This window comes from Erithacus rubecula (assembly GCF_903797595.1).
Source record: "Erithacus rubecula genome assembly, chromosome: 4".
NCBI lineage: Eukaryota > Metazoa > Chordata > Aves > Passeriformes > Muscicapidae > Erithacus > Erithacus rubecula.
This window is the reverse complement of record NC_136686.1, coordinates 30,852,906-30,875,215: the sequence shown is the minus strand read 5'-3', so window position 1 is coordinate 30,875,215 and position 22,310 is coordinate 30,852,906. Positions and strand designations below refer to the sequence as shown.

Sequence of the window (22,310 nt, the reverse complement as noted above, 5' to 3'; positions counted from 1 at the left end):
TTTGGGTAAAACTAAGCCTTTAAGGAAGTCTGAAAGGCAATTCTCACACAGGCAAAGCTCCAAGGACAGGCAAAAAGAGGGACTGGATGATTACTAAATGGAAGCAGAAGCTGCCTGAATTATCAGTCTCTCAATTTGGAGTGCCTGACAGGTCAGTTCTCTGTATTATCCATTGTTACAACCTGACTTCTTTTTGCCTTAAGTTTTGATGCTGCCACTGATGAAATTCTGCTAATAAAATACAATACCAAATTTAAGTAAGAAATATCTAACTACTCATGTTTACAGGTGACAAAAGAGATCTGTGTAGGGACTCATCTTTCCTATACATAAAGAAATGTATTTCAGAATTATTAACCATGGAGTTCTTCTGTTGAGTGGCAGCTATTTGAAACTTTCTAGCTTCAGGTTTCTTAGTATGAGCTGATTTAACCACTTGAAGCTTCAGAAAAAGGCACATAATAACCAGTGATATATTGATTAGCATAAAGTCAAGAGGAATTTCATTCCAACTGGATGATCTTCCCAGCCAACAATGTGTATTTTGAACCATGGTTCTCTCTGCCAGGAGAAAACAGATTGAAAAAATGGAGAGGGAGATTTAAAAGGACCTAGAGAAAAAAACCCCCTAATATCAAGTTATTAATTTCTTCCCACTAAAAATATATTAATGTGAAGTAATTTCCTTTCAATTCTTCCTCTGCAAGGAAATCAAAATCCTTACTAAAATACTGTATATGACAGTTAACTGTTTTGAAGCCCTACTTGACTGTGCCAACTGAGAAACTTCTCTGAATTTCCAAGTCAGGAAGTGTCACAGCATGCATTTCTTTATTTTGATGTGTCTGGAAAGCCAAAATCCTGAGTTAGTTAAACAGGCAGCTATTAAATCAAGTCTACCAACAAGGTCTCATACATGCAATTCTCAGGAAGAAAGACCTTCTCTTTGCCAGTCACACTACTCAAGGTTTTTTACTTGACCCTGGACAGCAATCTCCAGAAGTAGTCAGATTCTTTCTGCAGCCTACCCTAGAAGCTGCAGGTCTGCAGGGCAGCCTTTGAGCAGGGCTCTGGTACACCCCCAGCCCTGGTTCCAAGAAAAACACCCCTGCAGATGCTGTACTCAATACACAGCACACCATGAAATCCTGTATCCCCAGCCAGATTCCCCTATTTCACCAACCATGCATTTCCCTCAAATGAAATTTAGGAGTATCTTAAGGAAACCTGAAAAACCAAAAAGGCTGAACACTGTGTTTCCTGCCTAGAGGAGCATGGTGTAGGCAGGGTATCCCCACACAAGACAGACTGCTCATCATGCCTGTCATAAAGGTCAGGATTTTGACTATTTGCAGCATCCACCTCAACTCCTAAGGAGGAGTATCCATTTCTGTATCCCATAGTGTTGGCATACACAGTTTTCAGACACTTGTAGATATCTCAAATTCGAGAACAAAAAGGAAATTCAAGACAAACTGGCAGCTGGGTATCAAGAGGACTGATCCACACTTTCTCATGGTAAAACTAAGCACCTCCATGATCTGAGAGAGCAACTTTATCACCTTATCTCAGATGTTTCTGGAGTATTGACAGCACCAGAATGGTTAAGCCCTACAAATTTAACCATGGGGCATCATCTCTATGAAATACAAGTAATAAGGAGTTTTCAGAAAACCCTGTGCCCAACCAACCAGAAAATAAAACCATTCCTTTTTAGTATTGTGAATATTTTACCCAGAAATTATCTCAGGGAAACTTTTTGTAGTACAAGGACTTGTGAAAACTCCAGTTTACAACAGAACTAAATTTGAGGAAAGACTACAGAGTAACAGCTGCTCTTCCTTAAAGGGAAGGAATAGGATTATATGGAGAAGATTGCCATGTTACACACCAGAATGGAGATTCAGAATGCTGCTCTGAGCAAAATTAGAACCCAACTTTGGAATGCTTAAAGCCCTGATGAAGTCAAGGAGGAGCCTGGCATTGGACTTTCAATCATACATGAACAACACTCCCATTTGTGACAAAAACCAGAAACAAGAAAACAAGTCTTTCAGCTCCTAGTATCAGATTTCAGCAAGCATTTGGGTAGAAACTGGTAAAGCAAAAAAGTGTAGTCAAAGCACTCTGGTCTGCTATAACTTTTTAGCTATCTCTAAACACAGGAAGCCAACAAGATGAAACTGCTTCAGCTGATCTCTGCAGAAGAACAGATGATGCCATCTTAACACCTTTCTATCAGTGCAGTCACATTAGTAATTAATTAGAACCATTAAACTCAACAACATGCATATGTATTGTACTAAATGAAAAACCAAAAGCTGCAAGTTGGTATTTTGAAGAAAGTTCTGAGTATGTAATTCTCTATTCACACATGATATACATTATTTAGAAGGTTTTGGTATTATATAACGCCACAGTTCAGTTGATCATGAAGAGATAACAAGGTTATTGCTTTTAATGCCACCTGCTTTTCATAAAGGAACATTTCAGCATGTAAAAGTGAAAAATTAAGGGGAAAAATGCAACAACAAAAAAATACATTGCAAAACAAAACAAAACAAAAAAAATAATCAGGGTAGTAAAGATCAAAATCCTAAAGATTATGTGTGGCACACTGACACAGTGCAAACAATTTTATTAACAGTTTCCACTATAACAAACTAGAAAAAAATCTGGAGGTTGTAAACCAGACAACTAATGAAGCATCACACCACCAAAACAATACATGACGCACCAAGGCGTTATATAATAGCAAAAATCAATCTTAAACTATGGGGAGTGATGTTAAAAATATGTCTTGGGAATGGGATGCATGTAGAGAGGGTGGCAACACTGTGTTTGTATGCATAATTATAAGGTTAATAACTAATTTTGAGTTATTTGTATACAAAATTACAGATTTCAAGCACAGTTTAAGCAGTTGTGAAAACCACTTTTTTTTATACATTTTTGAGCATATTTCAGCCACAGACTGTTTCAGTGTCAGATTTATCACTCCTCAACCATTACTTTTTCCAATGCAATAACTCCCACAAAATTGAAGTAATTATTCCAGTCTTGCAAAGATGTCATGAAAATCTACTCTACCAGATACCAAGTATATTTGTCATCTCTTACCAAGATAAAAAGGAAAACGACAATGTAATAAAGGAAGCAGTTTACCAAGATTTAAGTTTACACAAACAAAATTTCACAGTGCTGCAATACATGTTTTGATAGTTGTAGTTGAATATTTGTGTAATACTCAAAAACACTTTAGCAGACACCTTATGTGTTGCATTCACATGATTGCTCCATTCCCTTTACCCTTAACTGGTCCTGTGCAACACTTCCTATGGAAGAACAACAATGGAAAAAAAGAGAATAACCAGTTACAACAACCCCTAACTATTATATACCCTCTCATTTCTTCAGTGCAAAGAGCAGATGTTGCTTGGCTACCCCTATTAACAAGAACACAAAGAAGAGACTGGTTGCCAGAAAAGCTAGTTTGAGATGCTATTAATCCTAGTCCTGATTAGAAATTACAAAGAAACACTTGACACAATGCTAGAAGTGATTTTCTACAGCTGTGATTCTCCTTTTCCTTATCAGAGAATTAAAAGGGTATATAATGAATACAAACATACATGCACACACTTTACTGGTTCTTACTCTTTGAAGGTGAAACATCTACCTTATTTCCCCAAGACTCACTGACAGTTTCCCAACAGTATCATGTGGCATGGCCATCTTATTGAACAGGAAATATATCTGTATTTCAGACATATATTTCACTTTTCGGATTAGTTCACTGCTGCTTTTAAAAGCTATTAACCATGCCTAGAGTAATGGCATAATCAGTGAGGTAATTTTAATGTATCTCCCAAATTTTTTGGCCTCAAATTATAAATTGGAGCTATGATATATAAGTATATTTACCATTAAAAGCTGCACTCAGCAGCTGGGGGTAGTTTAAGTAACACAGATACAGTCACAGGGAACGACAATCACTTTGAAAGTCATATGAGAATGGATTCACTTTAACCATGTTCCTTAAAATAGCCATCCAATTCAGCTACATGACATTCTGCTAACAGCTTTGTAATTTAGTTTTCTAATTAGTCTCAAGCAAAGGTTCCACTTCACAGAAAACAGCTAGTGGCATTTTAAACAGTCCAAACATAACCCCAGAGTCAGAGACAAAAGTCAAGCAGCCCATTTTACATATATAACTATATAGGTTTATTTTGAGTGACAAAACCATGAAATTCAAGGAAACATATTCATCAATAATACTTCAACAACATAGAATTAATAGCTGCTTATAAATTGTAAGCTGACATATCCACTTTGCTTACATTATTTCTCAAGAGACACTCACAAAGTTTGTTACACATTGCAGAGTAAAGAGATAGGAGTTATAAATGTACTTTATTAATGTTTTACCAGATGAATTTCCAATAGTCAGCAAAATAGCTTAAATTAAACTGTAATTCAACCAAAGAAATCAAGGTATGTCGGAAACAATGGGAAATGGATAGGACACTGGTGGACTTTCATTTAATAAACTAACAGTAGCTATAAAGTGAAATGCACAGATGAAATATAGACTGGAAAACAGATTTACGCCTGAAGAGGATAAGGGGCACATGAAGTAGGAAACAGGAAAAAAAAACTATTCACCTGACCTGGTGTTTTTATAAATATAATGCAAACATTCTTGAAGATTGACTTACGCCAGACATTTTCAACACGTCAAACCCTGTTCACTGTTACTTTAGGTTACAGTGTAATAAAACTGCTTTATAGTTCTCTTAGTATATACCATAGCTATGTTTATATATCATATATAATATATTTAAATCCTGTATCTATAACTGGGATTCATACTAAAATACTTTAAAACCATTCTAAAGATTTGCTATTTAATTAAAAATGCCTTTGCCTCTGTAACAATAACATTCGCCCCAATACAGTGAAAGTGCAACTCAAGACCCGAGGCACTGGAATGGCCATTGGCAAAATGACTGGGACCAAATAACAACCCTTAAATTTCTGTGTACACAGAAAAAAGCTGAAGATGAAAGACTAACACAGGTGGTAAGATGTCCCTTCCACATCCCTGCAGACACTCCTTTTGGAGCAAGAAGCACAGAGAAAGGCTGAAAATAAGAAACAGTCATACAGCAAAATCACACGTCCAAGCTGCATACTGAAAACTTTGACTATACTGACCTAAACAGCAACTACTGAGGAACTGTTCAGTTCAAGATAACCAGAGGTACTAGACTAAAATCACAACAAACCCAAGAAATTCAATGTCAAAGCATCCTTCCAATGCCTTCAGGTATTTGATACTGTGCACAGCAGAGCTCTTCACATGGTACAGAGAAGGTGCAAATAAGCAAAGAAAATTTAACATACTTTAAGACACCATGCCAACTTCATAAAAACAAAAAGTAATTCGAGTACCCCTTAAAATAACAGCTGAGATTTCCAAACTTAACAGGAAAATAGAGGGAAAACATGATCTATATTCACAACACCAGTACCAAAGCTGAATTATGAAAATGAGATGCAAAACTAAATTTATGGAAGCATTATATGAGGAACGAGTAATTCTCCACTGTTTTCAGGGTCATCTCCAGGAAAGAAAATGGAATTTAATCAATAACATAGCAGTCAGTATTAATTTAGTTGACCTTATCTAAGTGCTGGTTTGGTTTTTGTTTGTTTGGGGTTTTTGTTTGTTTTGTTTGGTTGGTTGGTTTTGGTGTTTTTTGGTGGGGGGGTTTGGTTGGTTTAGCTTTTATAGATTTTTTTGAAACTGAAATAAAACAGTCTTATTTTAGGAGAAGATCTAATTAGAAAATTCAAGAATCAGAGAAGATAAATTTCTTTCAAAGAGTATTTGTTATATTCAGATTTTTTAAAGTGAATTTTAAATGACTGATGATTTAGCATTAAATCTGCAGCCAATGTATGAATCTAAGTTTAGACAAACACACTATACTTAAACTGTTGGTTCACCAAACAGATTCACTTAGAGTGGAAAATAGTGGGAAAACCCCTGAAACTCTGTTATCCTGCTGTTTGAGGTTCTCTGCTGATACTGCAACTGAGTATAATTCATGCCCATTTTGGTATAAATCAAAATTTCATTATGTTCACACAGCATAACCTGTACTGCCATGAACTGACTTGAAACTTGACTCCCTGCTCCCCATATCACTGTACTCACAGCCAAAATTGACTTTGCAAAAGCTACAAAATACGCATTTTGTTTACTTCAGTTTTTCTTGAAATAAAATACATATAGGAAAGATTCATTTTACACTTTAGGTGGAAGGGGAAACAAGAAAAAAGTTAGAAGGACGTTCTACTAACTAGAAATAATTCAAAGTTTACCAAAAAGCTTAGTAAATAATAATCCCAGATCTTGTGAAGCAATAACACTTCCAGGCCAAAGGAGGAATACTCTCTCATTTGAAAAAAATTCTCCCATACTAAAACCCAGAGGGTAGTAATACTGCAGTCAGTAGCTTTGAAGTATCAGGTTCAAACTGAAGGTAATAGGAGGACACTCACAGTTGTTGCCAACAGAATTAGAATTTAACAAATGAGAATCCAAAAATGCCCAATTATAAACCAATAGAATGGAAGTCAAGTTAGAAGCCAAATGATAATCAAAATGAATGAGAGACATGCCAAGATTGGCCAAGAGAGTCCCTTTTTCTATTTTAATCACCAGCTAGATTTGTGTTGAAGAATGAAGCCATCAGCAATCTGCTGTTGCAAAGTCACTCAGATGCAGTCAGAACCAGAGCAGGGCATGTGGTCATGTGGTCAGTGTGACACATGCAGCAAGAGGGAACACAGCATCATCTCCTGGCAACATACTCTACTTGTTTCTGGAAGGATAAATGTTCAATGCCAATATCCCTTAAATTTGGAAATTTATGTTAACCTAAAATATCATAGAAAAATTACTGCACAGCTCTCCTATATTTTGAGAACTATTTGCCCTTTGTTTTTTCACTTTTTCTTCTCACCATTTGAAAGGATCACTTTGTCTACCATCTCTAACTGATTTACTTTAGGTTTGACAGAATGATCCATGCTTTCTTTCCTCCAGTCACTGATGTCATAAATTAACACTCCTATTAAGTATGTAGGACTGTGTAGAAGTAATTTCTATATTAGCAATTATATCTGATCAGCTATCTCAATCATAGATGAGTTTAAGATCACTAAAGAACTTTTAAAACCTTTTAACCTTTATCATCATCCATTAGAAAATGGAGTACTGTGTTGGCCTTACACTCTGGAAAACTGATGCTGTTAAGTATGAATAATCTACACAAGGCTACAAGGGTAAATATTATCAGCCAAGAGAAAAACTCCAAAATTCAGGCATCAACTCCTCTGTACAGTCTATAGCAGTGTCTGTATCAACTATACACTGTAACAGAGTGATGAACCTCATTCAAAATTTGAGACTCTATCCTCAGCAGGAGAACTTTTCCACAGAATTAAGAGTTTAGCACGGTCAATTTGTCATTTCAGCTGGGATTCCCTCTATTTTGTCATTGTTGAGCAACATCAACAGTTCAAGTGAAGTCTTTTGTGTGATAAACCGTGTGATGTGCATGTGTGTACACACATTTGAAAAGGACAAAGCAATTTATATTTCATTGTTAATATGTGACCAACCATAATCTGTGATTCTATAACCAGTTTTCTATTTTTATTTACAAGAAGATCTCTTGTCAGAATCTACAATGAAAATTATTCACATCCACTATATTGAGAATTTCTAACCTGTAAAAAAATCTATGGAAAAGATAATCACAGGACCAATTTACTAATCTGAAGAAGTTAAAACCAAAAATAGTATTTGGACAGGGTTCAGTGGGGAAGAACAAGATGTATTTCTTGTGAATTATATATACTGACAACGACTAGAGTGCAAAGATGATGTGACATGTAATGAATGGGGGTGGTGGGAGGAATACAAAAAAAAAAAAACCAAACAAAAACTCTCACAAGTTAGGCACAGAGACAACACAGACACGAATTACCTGGCATTTAAGCAAGTAATTGTTTTCAGCTCTTTTGAGAATGTTTTCCCCATTTCATGCAAAACCAAAGAGATCTCAGTTTGAATACCACACATATTAATAGTGCCCTCAGAGATCAGAACGACTGGAATCTTAAGCCAAAAATATTAAATAGGAAAAGGAAAGACCTGCAATACAAATCTGAAACTCACTGAGAAAATCAATTTAGAAGAAGGCTTGAAAAAAAAAGAAAATAAAGGCACAATCCTCTGGTAGGTCTGATAACAATTTGAACAGAGGGTGACAGTGGTTAAGCAAATCCAGGTGTTTTCATGCTTATATATTTGTACTGCACCTGTGTCTATTTCATTCAGCTCCTACTTTCTTGGTACTCTTTAGTAATCAAGTATTTGATTTGTAAGATGCTACATTAGTGCCAGCAGGCACAAAATGGTATGATAAATAACACTCTTCACAAAATATAAAAGCCACACTCTTGGTGAAGAAAGCATATCTTCAGCTAAGTGGAAATCAATATCTCCTTTGAATGTTTTTTTAAATTGCTCTGCTCAGCCACTTGGAAAAGTCCCAGCTGCCACCAAAAAAAAATCATACAAACTCCAAGCCCTGTTCTGTTTAAATTTCTCCTCCATAGCTCACATCTCGAACACAAACAGAACACTTCTTGCTGAATTAGACCATAAGAAATTTCCTTAGTAAACCAAGTAAAAAAACCAGGCAATTTTCCACTTTAGCCACTCATCCAAAATCAGTTCTGTTACAGAAGTATCAAGTCATTGGTTCTTGTTTTATCACACGCTTTATAAAGACAGGTTTGCTACAACAGCCTTGAAGGGGACCGGCAGTGAGGTTCCCACTGGCCATGCTCTTGGGGAGAAACAGCCTGGATGAACTGCGGTTCAACAGCACCGGGCTTTTGCAATTCAGAGCTGGGCGTCCCTCAGGGACTGAAGCCACAGAGTTAGTGCCAGGTGGCACCACAGATTTTGTAGGGAATACAATTTTGTTTTGTTCTAGAACAACATGTTTTACAGAAGAGGTGGAAGCACCAGATACAGATTCTTTTATCACTTCATTTGGGATCTTGCTACACCGATAGCTGGGGGCGTTATTTTCCATGACATCTGACCAGGCCCTGTAGCGAACCTCTGCAGATCCCCAGTAGTGCCTAACAGCAGACTCAGAGCGATGGCCTGTCACTGCCATTATTTCCCTAGGCCCCAGTCCTGCTTCACAGAGTAGCTGGATGGTGGTAGTTCGGAGGGAATGATTGGTGTACCGCTGAGAGAGCCTGGCTGCCACACTTATCCTGGGCATCATGGTACCCAGGTAGTTCACACCCATTGGTTCTCTTTTGTACCAGACAGGCTGCTCTTGCATTTGCTCTGACGTTAGTTTTAGAGGGTGCAGGTAAAAGGCAGGGGGCTCTGGAGGCAACTTGGACAAATAAAGTTCCAAGGAAAAAACAGGACAGTTTGGGTCCCCAGGCATGTCATACATTTTACCCATTTTATGAGGATCTTCTCCATTTTTGCCTTTGCCAGGATATCTAAACATAGCATACCGACGCCCGTTCTTGTCCTTCTCAACAACAAATGCATCTGGAGCCAGATCTCTTAGGATTTCCCTCCCTCGCTTGGCAAAATGCAACTGCAAATCAAACCACACCTTGTTGACGAGTGCCAGGGGACTGTGCAAACCCAGCACACCAGATTGTTTAATCTTACGCAAGTCCTCGGCAGCTATAGGAGGATGGTGGTGAGTCTCATCCTTCCCCTGCATGCGCAGCATCTTCAGCACGCTCACAAACACCATGTTTGCACTGGCAAACTCCTTGTCCTTCATTAAGCAAATCTGACGATTATAAGGGGGCATTTTGAGATGCCGGTTTAAGCCGGCACGCATTGACTTGTAGCTTGCCACGCTGTAGGTATTTCCATCATGATTTCTTACTGTGTAATAAAACTCTCTTAAGATATCATTGAGTTCACTTACTGGGACCAATTCAAAGCTAGGATCCTTGCCATTTTTGGCCAGCCACTGCTTTAATAGGTTAGCTGCCCAGCCAGTCTGCTTGTGGGTGTTTTTGATGCTCTTAGCATCCTCTTCCTCTTCCTCCAAGCCAAAGAGGACATCCTCAGGGAAGTTAAAATTCGTCTGTGCTGCTTCTACTGCTTCTTTATTTTCTGATGAAGTCTCTTCCTGTTTCAACTGCTTTTTGAAACAATTGATCAAAGTTGTACCATCAAATATGCCACAGGTATACGGCACACAGCGAGCTACTTTTTGATCTGAGAGCTGCGAAGTGTGGAGGAATATGTAATATTTTGGATTTTACGTAGCAAAAAGCAGGTGGCATTAACTGGATTTTTCAAATGAATGGCATGTCAATTCAATACCTCACTAGCCAATTAAAATGCATCAAGTCCTTTTTTAACCATGGCATCACACATGCTTTAACTGATTTCATGGAAAGCAAACCTAGAACATACACTACACAACAGATGACTGAAAATCTGAAAACATCCTATGTCTTTTATTTTCCTCCTCCTAGCTCATCTTCCACTGCTAAATACCATTATTATACAATCTGTTTTTCCAAATTTTTTCCAGGCTTCAGGCTCTAACTGCAGAAAAATTCCAAAATGCACATCTGACACTGAAAATTAAGCCTTAAAACTGTCCTACTGTCATCCATTATGGTACTAGATTTCCTACATATCAAGAACTGACAAGGGTTTTTGACAGCTATAATCCACAGGTATCTTTGAAAAATGAAGTTCCAAACAATCTATCTTTATTAAATGCCTTAATAGAAAGAGAGTGAGGCATAGTTAATACTCTGAAATACTGGCTACCTTTGCCAGACTACTTTCAGCAGACAAAAACCAGAATATTGTCCAGTATATTTTCTTCTTGCTTTGAAATACAATTTAGATTAACTTGTGACACTAATGAATTTGGAAATGTTGTCTAGAAGAAATTAATTTTATTACCCTTAATAAAATGATTTCTGGTTTACAGCAATAGTTAAGGATGAGGTGCTTTGTGAAACATCTAGAGACAGAAAGAAAATTATTTCTGTAGAATTTTAAATGGCTTAATTTCAAACTTTAAATTTCAAAGCAAGTTCAACAAGTTTTAGACAAGAAATCCAGAAGTATTGCAAGTTATCCTTTATAATGAAGTAGCTACTCCTGAAGAAGGTTTCTTTTCCTTTTTTTTTTTTCTTCCATGATATAAGCCATTAGAATTTCAATTTTAACTTCTGGATTAGTGTCGGAATAAGACCACTGCAACAATTTATAAAATATTAGTAATCAGAAGTTCAAGCCATTCAGACAAAGATTGGACAGTCTTTTCTTTGTATGCTATCTTTGTTTTAGCAGACAATTTTTAGTCTGCTCCTGATTTACCAACTTGTCTACCTACAAAATCCCATCAGAAAACTTCTGAGAAAGTTATCAGAAGCTCATGCTGCAAGTAACAGTGATTCAGAAGAAGAAAAATATAAACTGAGAGGAACTAGAAAGGATGGCACAAAAGAAACTAAAATTGTTTCATTATAATCAATAAAGGTAAAGAAACTCTCCTGTGGATTGTAACTTTAGAATTTTATATAGAAACAATCAGCAGCCTACCTGTGTTGTTCCCTCAGCAGGTCGCTTGTTTGCCGAAGTATCTGTTGGTGGCCTGCTTGTCTGGTTTTCTGAGGGGTCAAGAAATTGTTCATTTGCAGTATCTGATCAGTACTGATTACTGCTACCAGCTTGCCATATTTGAAGGCAAATATTCAGACATATTTTACATTTAGCCCCAGTTTTCAATTATAAGTATTCAAGTTTTATTAATGAGTTCCTTTTCTTGTAAGTTTGACAATATATTAAAAGCTTTTTATGAGCAATTTCCTTGCCTGAGCTCAAAGTATAACTCCAACCTCTCCTCCCTCTGTACGCATATTGACAAGCTATTCAGTTGAAAAATTAATAAAATTATTTAATATTTCCATACAAAAAAAAACCTGACTGAAAACTGGATGGTTAAACAGACTGCAAAATATTTAACAGAAAGGGAAACTGAGTAGTACCTTTAGTAACTCAGCCAAATAGAAATTTAAGAAGTTACTTTAATATTTTATGTAAATATATAAGTCCAAATTCTGCTCTCATTCCTTTTCATTTTAACAACAGCTTATCAGCAACAGTGCTGGCCCAAATCAGTGTTTCAATTCTGGTGAGAAAACTTCTAGGGTATGAAGTCAGTCTAAGGAAACTGCATAAAATGAGACATTCTTTGGACACACACAGGTTTTGCCTTTCGTCAATGTATCTCATCAGACACAGCCCTTTTTACGTTACTTTAAAACACTTCTATTTGCTTTAGAGCTAAGAGTCAATATAAAACATAAATGCCTAACTTTATGGAGCACCTATTTTAGCATAGGTAACTTACATACAGGAAAATGAAATGAAACTAGTTCTGATGTCAGCTTCTGCTTGATCCCTTCTAACATTATTATTGTACCAATAAGGCACTTGCTATAACTTCAACCCACAAATCTTCAAGACCTCATATAAAAAAATTGAAGGTATTAAAATCATAAGTGCAGACAACCATCAGAGCAGGGCTGAAGACTGAGAAGAAGTATTTCAAATAATTAATATAATTATTGTTATTTGAACATTTACTGGGTTTAAAGACTTTATTTAAATAGTATAAGGGTACTCCTCTGGAATTAGGTTCATATTCAGTTGAGTTTTTTCCTCTCATTTTGTTTACCTTCATGTGCTGTGAACAGTAAGTTTACAATTATACTTCCCTTTCAGTATGCCTTTGCTTAGAAAGGTAGTTCATTTTATTCTGAAAGGCTGTATCAAAAATAAATATCAAGTTCTTAATGACAGGAGTTTGACTTAGCACTAGGAATTAAGTAAATCAAATTCCAAATAAAACAAAGCTTACAAAGCCACACTGCTGACTCCAAGGGGAGTTTATTTTCAACAATGTCTGAAAAAAATCTGTCATAGAGATTATTTCGATATTGAAAATTTCAACAGAAATGCAACCTAGAAGAACCATCTCTGTAGAACACATTAAGAAACAGTTTTCCACAGAGTGCAGTTTCACAATTCCCTCTGACTATTACCTTCCTCTGCCAGTGTCAACATTCAAGCATAACTTACCAATCTTGGATGCTGCAACAGTGGGTGGTTCAGCAGGAGCTGTACTATTAAATGTAGTGAGAGGAAACTTCATCTGTAGGGGCGGTCGACTGGCGGTCGCATTATAAAGTCCTGGAGTACCCACTGTGGGCAAAGAAGTCCTTGTGGTCTGGGCAACAGGATGTGTAGTAGGAACAGCCTGTACTGCCAACGTTGTGCCTATTGACCCAGCACTGGCTGTAGAGTTCCTCTGAATACCAGGACTGGGCACAAGTGGGATGTTATTTGGTTTAGTTGCGTTAGTTGATGCCAAAGACACTGTAGTTTTGGTAAGACTACCAACTGTGGACGAGTTTTGTACAGATATAAATTCAACGTTGCCTGACTGCTGGTTAGAGACCAAAGTCCCTGTGTGGCCTTGCAGAAGCTGAGTCTGGGATGACACTGCCACAGGTACATGCAGGATTACGGGCAAAGACTGCAACGAGACCGACACTGACTGAGTGCTGCCAGTGGGCACTTGGTTAGTGCCTACAACCGTAGCCGTGTTAGCTGTGGGAAGCACTGCTGTTGTCAAAGAGCTGGTGGAGGACACTGGAGTCTGAAGCTTAGGCTGTCCACTCACAACTGCTGGAGGAGCAGTAAGACTGGGAGCAGGCACTACACACAAGAAAAATAAAAAAAATTAAGCACTTGAATCAAGGGGGAGGTTTCACTGCAACACAGCAAATGGAAACAATCTATGATGAGGGCAGTGAGCCACTGGAACTGGCTATCCAGATTGACTGCAAATGCCCTATCATTTCGAGTGTTCAACATCAGGCTGGACAGGGCTTTGAGCACCTTGATCTTGTGAAAGATGGCCTGGCCCATGGTGGCAGAGCTGGATTAGATGTTCTTTAAAGGCTCCTTCCAACCCAAATAATTCTATGATTAAGTTAGTGTATAATTACTTCTTTTTGCAAATAAAGCCTATAGGTATTACTTTTCTCCTACAGTACTTGTAGGAGTATACTCTTTTGTACACTCTGATATTCAATGGCCTGGTTAAAGACACAGTCAATATTCATTTCTGTTTATAAAAAAATGTCAGAAAAAAAAGATACATAAAGAATTATGACTTTCTTGAAGAAAGCTCTGAGATTTAACTGTTGAAAACACAAAAATACAGCATTACAGAAATGGGAGAGCAACTGGAGCCTCACAAAACAAGAAAAAAAAAACTATGTCAATTATGACTAACTTGCCTTGTATAGGTAGGATCTGGTATCCAGAAAGTTCTACCAAACCAAGTATTAATGTGTCAGAGAACATTTTGACTGTTATGCAATAAAATTTTAGGATTAATTCTAAAGATCAGGAGCAAAATACACTACTGAAAGCCAGTACATGCAAACTGTAAGATAATCCTATGGGAAAGATTCAGCATTCAATATTAAACTATTTTTACAACCAAGGACAGTGAGATTACAATCAATAAATTAATGTTGAATTTGAGTCTATATTCCCTATAAAATTTTAATCTAGAAAATCTGGTTTTTAACATGATCCCTTTAGGAAATACAGTTTATAACTGCTGTTTAGTTTCCCACTCAATTCCTATAGTCATTAGGTAGAGGGAAGGATATAATCAGCATCCTATTATGGTCAAGTACACTAAGGGGCCTGAGATTGTTTCAGTTCTTGGCAGCCAGTTTTGCTGCCATATTCAGCATGCAGTCTACTGAATCATTCAATTTACCTTAAGTTCTGCCTAGCCAAATCAATAAAGATTTTCCTATACCTCGTAAGCACACTACACAAATATAAACTGGGAATGTGCTAGAGAACTAAAAATAATGATTTTTTTATGTCAGAAAAAAGGAGAGAAATCAGTTTTGCTCTGTTAAGTTAGTTACTTCTTTAATGGAAAGCAATAAAACTTTTAAGCAATGTATTTATACTTCACAGGGAGTTTCCTACCTGGATTCACAGGAGCTTGAAAAGGTGCTGGTGTGCTCTCTCCTACATTCCTCTTTGACTCCAGCATTTGCCTCACTGTGCCAGCATTTCTAAGGAATGAAGTTTGAGTAGGCATTTCTCTCAGTAAGCCACATAAAGGTGTATTTATGAACAGTACAATGGTGGAAAAAAAAAATCCCTAATTTTACAGCTGTTCTTTTCTTTGAGATTTTATTTTCTAAACCCATTTTTTGCTCCTCAGGAAAATTAACTCTGGATATTTCCCTAATAAAAAAAAGTATGGAATTATTTATAAATTTTCTAGTCTTTGCACCAAGCTTGCCTTGCACCATGAGAATTTTCCTATTATTGAAATTAAACTTCCACTATTACCTGCAATTAAAAAAAAAAAGAAACTGATGCTAAATAACATCTAAATTTAACCAAGAATGGGTTCAATTCAGTCAGTTCATGACTTCTGTAAAAGCAAATCAAATTTTACAAGAGCAATGAAGGAAAAGGAAGAACACATTAATTTAAAAAAAAAAGAAATACAGAGATTATCTGAAGTGTCCTATGGTAAATTTTAACACTGTGCCAGTGATGTGCTTTGCTTACCGATACGTAGCATTGTTTACATTTGCAGTGTCAGGTGCTGCTTTCCCTGGAGACACAGGTACATTTGGCACATTCTACACAGAATGAAAGAGACACAGGCCATAAGAAAACAATTCTAAGTCAGCTTCCAAATGCTTTCATTCTATTTCATATCCATTCACTGCTGTGTGAAAGATTAAGTTTCTGTAGTCAACACTGCAGGAGAATTTGACATATTTTACAACTACCCAAAATCTCCCTGGTCCTACTGTCTCTTCCTATGTTTTCTTTCCCTTTCCCAATCTCAGCTCTCTGATTTAAGGTAGTGGGATGCACTTTTATTTACATTGTACTCTTCATAATGAAGTAAATTAGATTCAGTTACATACAGTTTAAGGAGTTTTCACACTAAAAATAGCTAAAGAATCTTCTGTACAAATCAGAATTATATAACAGATGTTAAGACTTCTTTAACCAAACCAGACAAACCTCACTTGTCAACGCCATTGAATATAAAAGTCACATCTTCCTGCACATAAATTTTGTTTTTCAACACAAGGTTTAGGCTAACTCAAAAAAAATACCCCAGACCCCAATGAATCTAGTTCTTACTTCTTGTCTCTTCTTCAAGTCCTCCTTGGCTGCTCCAACCCGTTTTGTCAATCTCGCAATTTTAGTCTAAACAGGAAGAAGATGAAAACAAACAAACCCATAAATCCCCAAGAACCACCAAAGAAATTTTACAAACTAAAAGACATAACTAAGATTTCAAGTCAAAGGTTTTTTTCATATCAAGGAAATTATTCTTCCTTGAAATACAGTACTACTATGTTGTTTTCAACTATATTATAGCAAAAAGACAAATGTACGCATCAGAATCAAGGTACCTTAGAGACAAGTTTAACTAATTTCCTTCCTATTCACTGCTGCACAAACTGAATGCATCTTGTATCTTCACACAAAACTACATAAATGAAATGCTTATATGATGTTATTAATTTTACACTCTAGTTCATGGCTAAAGATATTGGTGAACAAATATATTGAAAGTATCTTACAAAACATTTTAAAAGTCAACATGAAATGTCTGCGGCAACAAGAGGAAAGAGCTGTATAGTGGGAAATGATCTGGCAAACTATTTCTTTTAATGAAAAAAGTAAAGTAGCCTTATCATTCAAATTCGTTATGATACAAGCTTTTAATTGTCTTGTCAGTCCAAAATTCTTTGCATTTTGTGATGTTCTTTATGTCACCACTATGTACATATTTTCTATAAAGAATGCAGGAAAGCATACTACATTCAACACTAGCTATTTGCTTCCTTCTTAGAACATCAACAATTCACACTCTGGGGAAACAAGGTGTGATGTAGAATGTTCAAAGTCCAGTGCTGCTTTTCTCTCCTTTCTGCATCTTCCCATTTTCATGCAGATTTCCAGCTTCATAAAGACCTTAGATATTTTCATACTTGGCATTTTTTAAGAAAGTGTCTAAATGGAACAGAAGAATATAAAAGCAGTCTACTAACAGCTAATGAGTCAGTTTGCCAGATGAAAGATCCACTTTGGTATTTCTGTATGATAAATTGGTGGCTTCCCTCCTTCTGAGTAGGAAAATAGTTTCACAACTCAAAAGGAACATTAGTATTTGCTGCTCCTGCCGCCACCTCCTCCTGCTGCAGTTAAAATAGTCTCCCTACTGACAACTCTAGGAGCCTTACTACTAAATATTGAGGAAGTTATTTTTGAATTTGACCCTAGTATGGAGCTGAACACACAAACACTCACCTGCATTTCGGTAAGCACAGTTTTGTGCCTCTTGTTGCATTCTACTTTCTCCATTCGAGTTTTCAAGTCTGCCAGAGTCTTGTCAAATACCGCACACTGTAAAACGTTGAGTTTTTCTTCTAACAGCTTCTGGATAATCTGCAAAATTGTTATATAAAAAAACAACAATGCAATCCCAAAATTTGGGGGATCATCTATAAAAATATTCTCAACTATTAACAAATAACCTGCTATAAAAAGAAAATGACAACTGTTATGCCCTGTCAATCAAATAAATCAACAGTCAGCATTAAGCATGTGGTTGCAGAGCTAAGTTTTGACATCATTTTCAAAACTACAAATGGTTTGCCATTAATTCAACAAATTCATCTCCTTGCCGTATGATAAGGGTATAAAATCGTACTATATATAAAAAGAACCTTAACAACAGATTTTTTTTTTTTAATTGCAGTGCCTACACAAATTAATTGCTCTTCTTACTTTTCTACTTTTGAGAGAGACATTGGCATTCAAAGAACAGAAACTTAAGACATTCAACAAAACCTTTTTCTGAGATGTATTTTTCTCTAGCAAAAACTGCAGTGTTGCCTTTCTTGCAAAAGCTAAAAAAATAAGAAGGAAAGAATGGTTTTCACAAAGTTTACTTGATACAAGTTATTATTTAATGCTTTTCTCCCTTCTATACCTACTGCAGTGTAAAAAGTTTTCTTCAGAAACGAAATAAATAAGCAACTAATGTGGTTCAGTTTTTGCCGTTCTAAATTAATGAACACATGCTAGCTAACAAACTAATATAAAAACACTACAATTTTCTTTTTTTCAAGACCATAGGTTCTTACATAGCAATTGTGCAATTAGGCTATTAATAGATCTACAAAAATCTGCAAAATGCCAGGTTGATTACACTCATGTTGGGAGACTGCCTTTTTTTAAAAGCTAGGTGCACAATAAAGTGCATCTCCTATAAACCTCATCAAGGTGAAATACATACTTTACTAACATTTTCAGTCTAGAGTTACATGACACTAAGTATTTTATACATTTCAAATATACCTCCTGCAGCATAGTTCTCATAATATTCAGTGTCTTCTTAAAAGGAAGGCTATGTAGAACTTTATATGAATTAAGCACCTTTGTCATTTGAATTACATGCAGTGTTCAACCACGAAAAAGAGAAAGTGAGGACAATACTCTACCTTTTGTAATTTTAGGTCAACATCCTTTCTGGCTGTAATTTTTACTTGGAGTTCTGCTTCATAATCTTCTGTCATGTACCGACGATGCTTAGAATGAACATTGTCCATGTCCTCAGATTTGGAACGCTTTCTCTTTGATGCTTCACCTGAAACAATGAGATACAACTGCTCATGAGGAACTCCTGAAAAAGCAAGTATCTTCAGAATGCCATGATTACTATGATGTTCTCAGTTTAAGTTTTTTTATTGTAAACCAGTAGGAATGCCTTTGGAAAAACATGCTTGATGATAGCAAAATACAAACCAGTCCTTCTGGTATCCATACATTATTGCCCTGTCAGTGAGTTCTGGTTTGTGATTCACCCAATTGCTGCCCCAGATGCAAAATGGTCCCCTCTCCAGAACTTCCCTCCAGTTCTTCCTGCTCCTATCAGCACCATCCTAAAGTGAAACATGGCTTCTGAAAAGCAAAATAAAATTTTCTTCCGAAAAAGGAATCCTCTTCTCGGAATTCCAGCAAAAAAAACCCTACAACTTATTATGCCAGCATTAACTGCATTTACCTGCTGTGAAGTTTTGACTTGTACCTTCAACACCTGACTGAAAAAACATTCAAACTTTTCTTTCACTTCTTGGTTAAGAAGGAAAGTAAAAATCTAACAAACGAACAGGCTCAAAACAAAACTAGATTATAAAAGTCATTTTTATCACAGTGATGAAGCATGAAAGAACCAAAGAGACCTCATCCACTCCTCCAGCTCCTGGCACTATGTCCAGAAGGTTCTTGAGGACAGGAGGGACATCTGCTTCTAAATAATCTTCAGATTATATAACAAGGACCCAGGGAACTACAGTATTATCAACTTTACCTCAATCTCTGGGAAGATGATAGAGCAAGTAAATCGAGACAGAAATCATCTCTAAGCCTATTAAGAAGGTGGGGAATAAAATTAATTTATCAAGGGGAAATCATACATTATCAGCCTGATAGCCTTCTACAGTGAGACCACTGGCTTGGTGGATGAGAAGAGAGCATCTTTAACAACGCTTCTGACATCCAAGACATCCTCAGCTCTTGATGTATCGCCTAGATAATCAGACTAGCTCAACTGCTGGGCTCCAGGATTATTGGTACATAGTCCAGCTGGAGCTCAGCAAAGCACATCAACAGATGCTACTGGTACCAAAACTTCCATCTTCATTCAAGACCTAGATAATGGGGTAACAGGATGTCCGCAGCAACTTGCAGCGATACAAAACTGGAAGGAGTGATTTGTACACTCCTGCATGGTTTTGCTGCCATTCAGAGCCACACTGACAAACTGGAGAAACGGGCAAACAAGAACCTCATGAAGTTTAAGAAAAGGAAATAGCCAAGTACTACACTTGGGTAGCAATAAAACCATGTATTAGTACAGGCTGGGAATTCACTGAGTGGAAAACACCTTTTCAGAAAAGGTGCTGGTGGTCTCCATGTACATGAAGTTGAACATGGGCCAGGAACGTGCCCTGCTGGCAAAGAAAGCAAACAACATTCCTGGCTGCCTGAGAATGAGTACTGACAGTAAGTTGAGGAAGGTATTATTCCTTTATTCCCCTCTAACCAGGGAATGTGAGCCTGAACCTTGAGTCTTTTGTCCATTTCTAGGTTTCTAAGTAGAAAAAAATATGCGAGCATACTGGAGAGAATGCAGTGTGGAGTCACCGAAATGTTTTAGAGATAGGAGCATTCAACAAGAACTGCAATTGTCCAACTGGAGAAGGCCATTGGGGAGATTTTTATCTTGTGTGTGAATTACCTGATAGGTAAAGAATGAACAAAGAGCAAGACTTTTAGTGAGCAGCAGTGACAGAAATGGAGAAATGGATGAAAATTGAAATACAGGAATTTCCACTCAAACATTAAAAAACGTTTTACTGTGATGGTGGTCAAATTCTGTGCTTCTAACACACACAACCCAGTGACACAATGGTTTTAACATTACATACTTTTCTCTATTTGTTTCTCTTCTTTTTGGACCTCTTCTCCTTCTTTATCTTCACACTCCTTTTTTCTCTCCCCCTCCATCTCTTCTACAAACAGAAGAAAAAATATCCATGTGACACTTAGATCTGCAAAAGTGTTTAACAGTCCTATTTCAACTAATGAGTTAAGGAAACTTATGAAAAAATGTGAGGAAAGGCAAGAGTAGTATGACAAAAAGGAAATGAAAGATATGAAAAAAATAAGGGGATACCCTCAAAACAAAAATTTGAACTATCATACAACACATTAAGACTCACTTCAGAATTTGCTTAACATTCAAATCAGAACTGTAATTATGAGATTAATATGTTTCAGTTACCTCTCGAATAAAATGGTTTGTTTTTAATGTAGCTAAAGTTCTCAACTAAATATTTTAGCTTACTTTTCTACTTAGAGAGAAAATACTAATATATTTCTCTACTTACAATAGGCAACTTCAACCATAATCTTAATGGTAGAAAATACCTAGATTTAGGTTAACAAATATGAATTTTAATTTGAAGTTTCTTGCTAATACAAAGTATAACAATTTAGGACTAGTCATTTAAAATTATACAGTTTAAGAAATGCTTAAATAGAGAAAAATCTGAAGCTACCAAATACACAAAGATAAAACTGGCAGCAGTTCCTGAAAAGTTTTGTTATATGTTCCATGAGCTTCTATTATGTATTTCATACATATGTGTATGAAACAAGCTTCCACTATGTGTTTCTGTGCTTGTTAGATTCAACAATGCCTTTAAGATTATAGTAAAATCTATCCAGAATAAAACAGAGCACATAAGCACTGTTATGCACATCTTTATCTGCACACTTCCTCATTTTTCTATATTCATTTTGTTATTACAGTTCACGAGCTTTTCTAAGAAAAGTTCTAGTTGAAAGGTATGCTTGATGCTCTCTTAACATTAAGTCTCACTTCTATTATGAAGAACATTTAAATTATTTAAAACAGGTTACCTAATAAATCAGAAAAAGGAAGGAGTCAAAACCTAATAAGCCATCATTATGAGATTTTAATTTTTCTTATTAATGTAAAAATAATATTCATAATACAAATTCTTCAATCAAAATCTAATTTACTTTTAAGGTAATAAATTAGCATAATGCCTATGCCACCTGCTTTTTAAGACTTTGAGATAAGTTTCATGTATTTAATTGCTATTAATAAAACAGGACTCATTTACCTATGAATCTAAATGAGAATTGTTAAGTTCAAGATAATTTTCCCTATAATTCAGATATTTTAATATTTAGCTGAAAGACACAAGATTCCATGAAAAGATACATATACCTAAAATGTCTTTAAAATGTGCTACAAGCTTCAAAACTAACGTTTTTTTCAGTTCTGTACAGAGGACAATTAATTTCAGGGATGAGAAGGTCCTTTCCTTACTGACTTCCATTACCATGAACAAATCAAATTCATTTAACTAAAAGTGGTTTAAACATGATGCCCAGATAAATGTTTCTCTAGTTTCAGGAGGAGAAAACTTTACAATTGGCTTTCAACTTAAGTATTCACAGCTAAGCT

The 22,310-nt window shown here is 36.3% G+C and overlaps 1 protein-coding gene across 9 annotated transcripts in view; it reads right to left on the bottom strand.

Annotated features, from left to right (window-relative positions):
• ATF7IP (activating transcription factor 7 interacting protein) overlaps positions 1-22,310 on the bottom strand; it is an 89,638-nt gene that overhangs the window by 16,356 nt on the left and 50,972 nt on the right. For 4 of the 9 annotated variants that reach the window (XM_079304519.1, XM_079304521.1, XM_079304522.1 and 1 more), the window contains exons 3-11: positions 20,740-20,823; positions 18,751-18,896; positions 17,555-17,692; positions 16,379-16,444; positions 15,788-15,861; positions 15,191-15,279; positions 13,250-13,888; positions 11,708-11,775; positions 7,681-10,277 (exon numbers count right to left, since the gene is read on the bottom strand). In XM_079304519.1, coding sequence (XP_079160645.1) covers positions 8,835-10,277; positions 11,708-11,775; positions 13,250-13,888; positions 15,191-15,279; positions 15,788-15,861; positions 16,379-16,444; positions 17,555-17,692; positions 18,751-18,896; positions 20,740-20,823 — 2,747 coding nt within the window. In that variant the 3' untranslated portion in view covers positions 7,681-8,834. Of the gene's footprint in view, positions 1-7,680; positions 10,278-11,707; positions 11,776-13,249; positions 13,889-15,190; positions 15,280-15,787; positions 15,862-16,378; positions 16,445-17,554; positions 17,693-18,750; positions 18,897-20,739; positions 20,824-22,310 lie in introns of those variants that run through there. The other 5 variants (XM_079304523.1, XM_079304525.1, XM_079304524.1 and 2 more) reach the window with 2 other exon arrangements.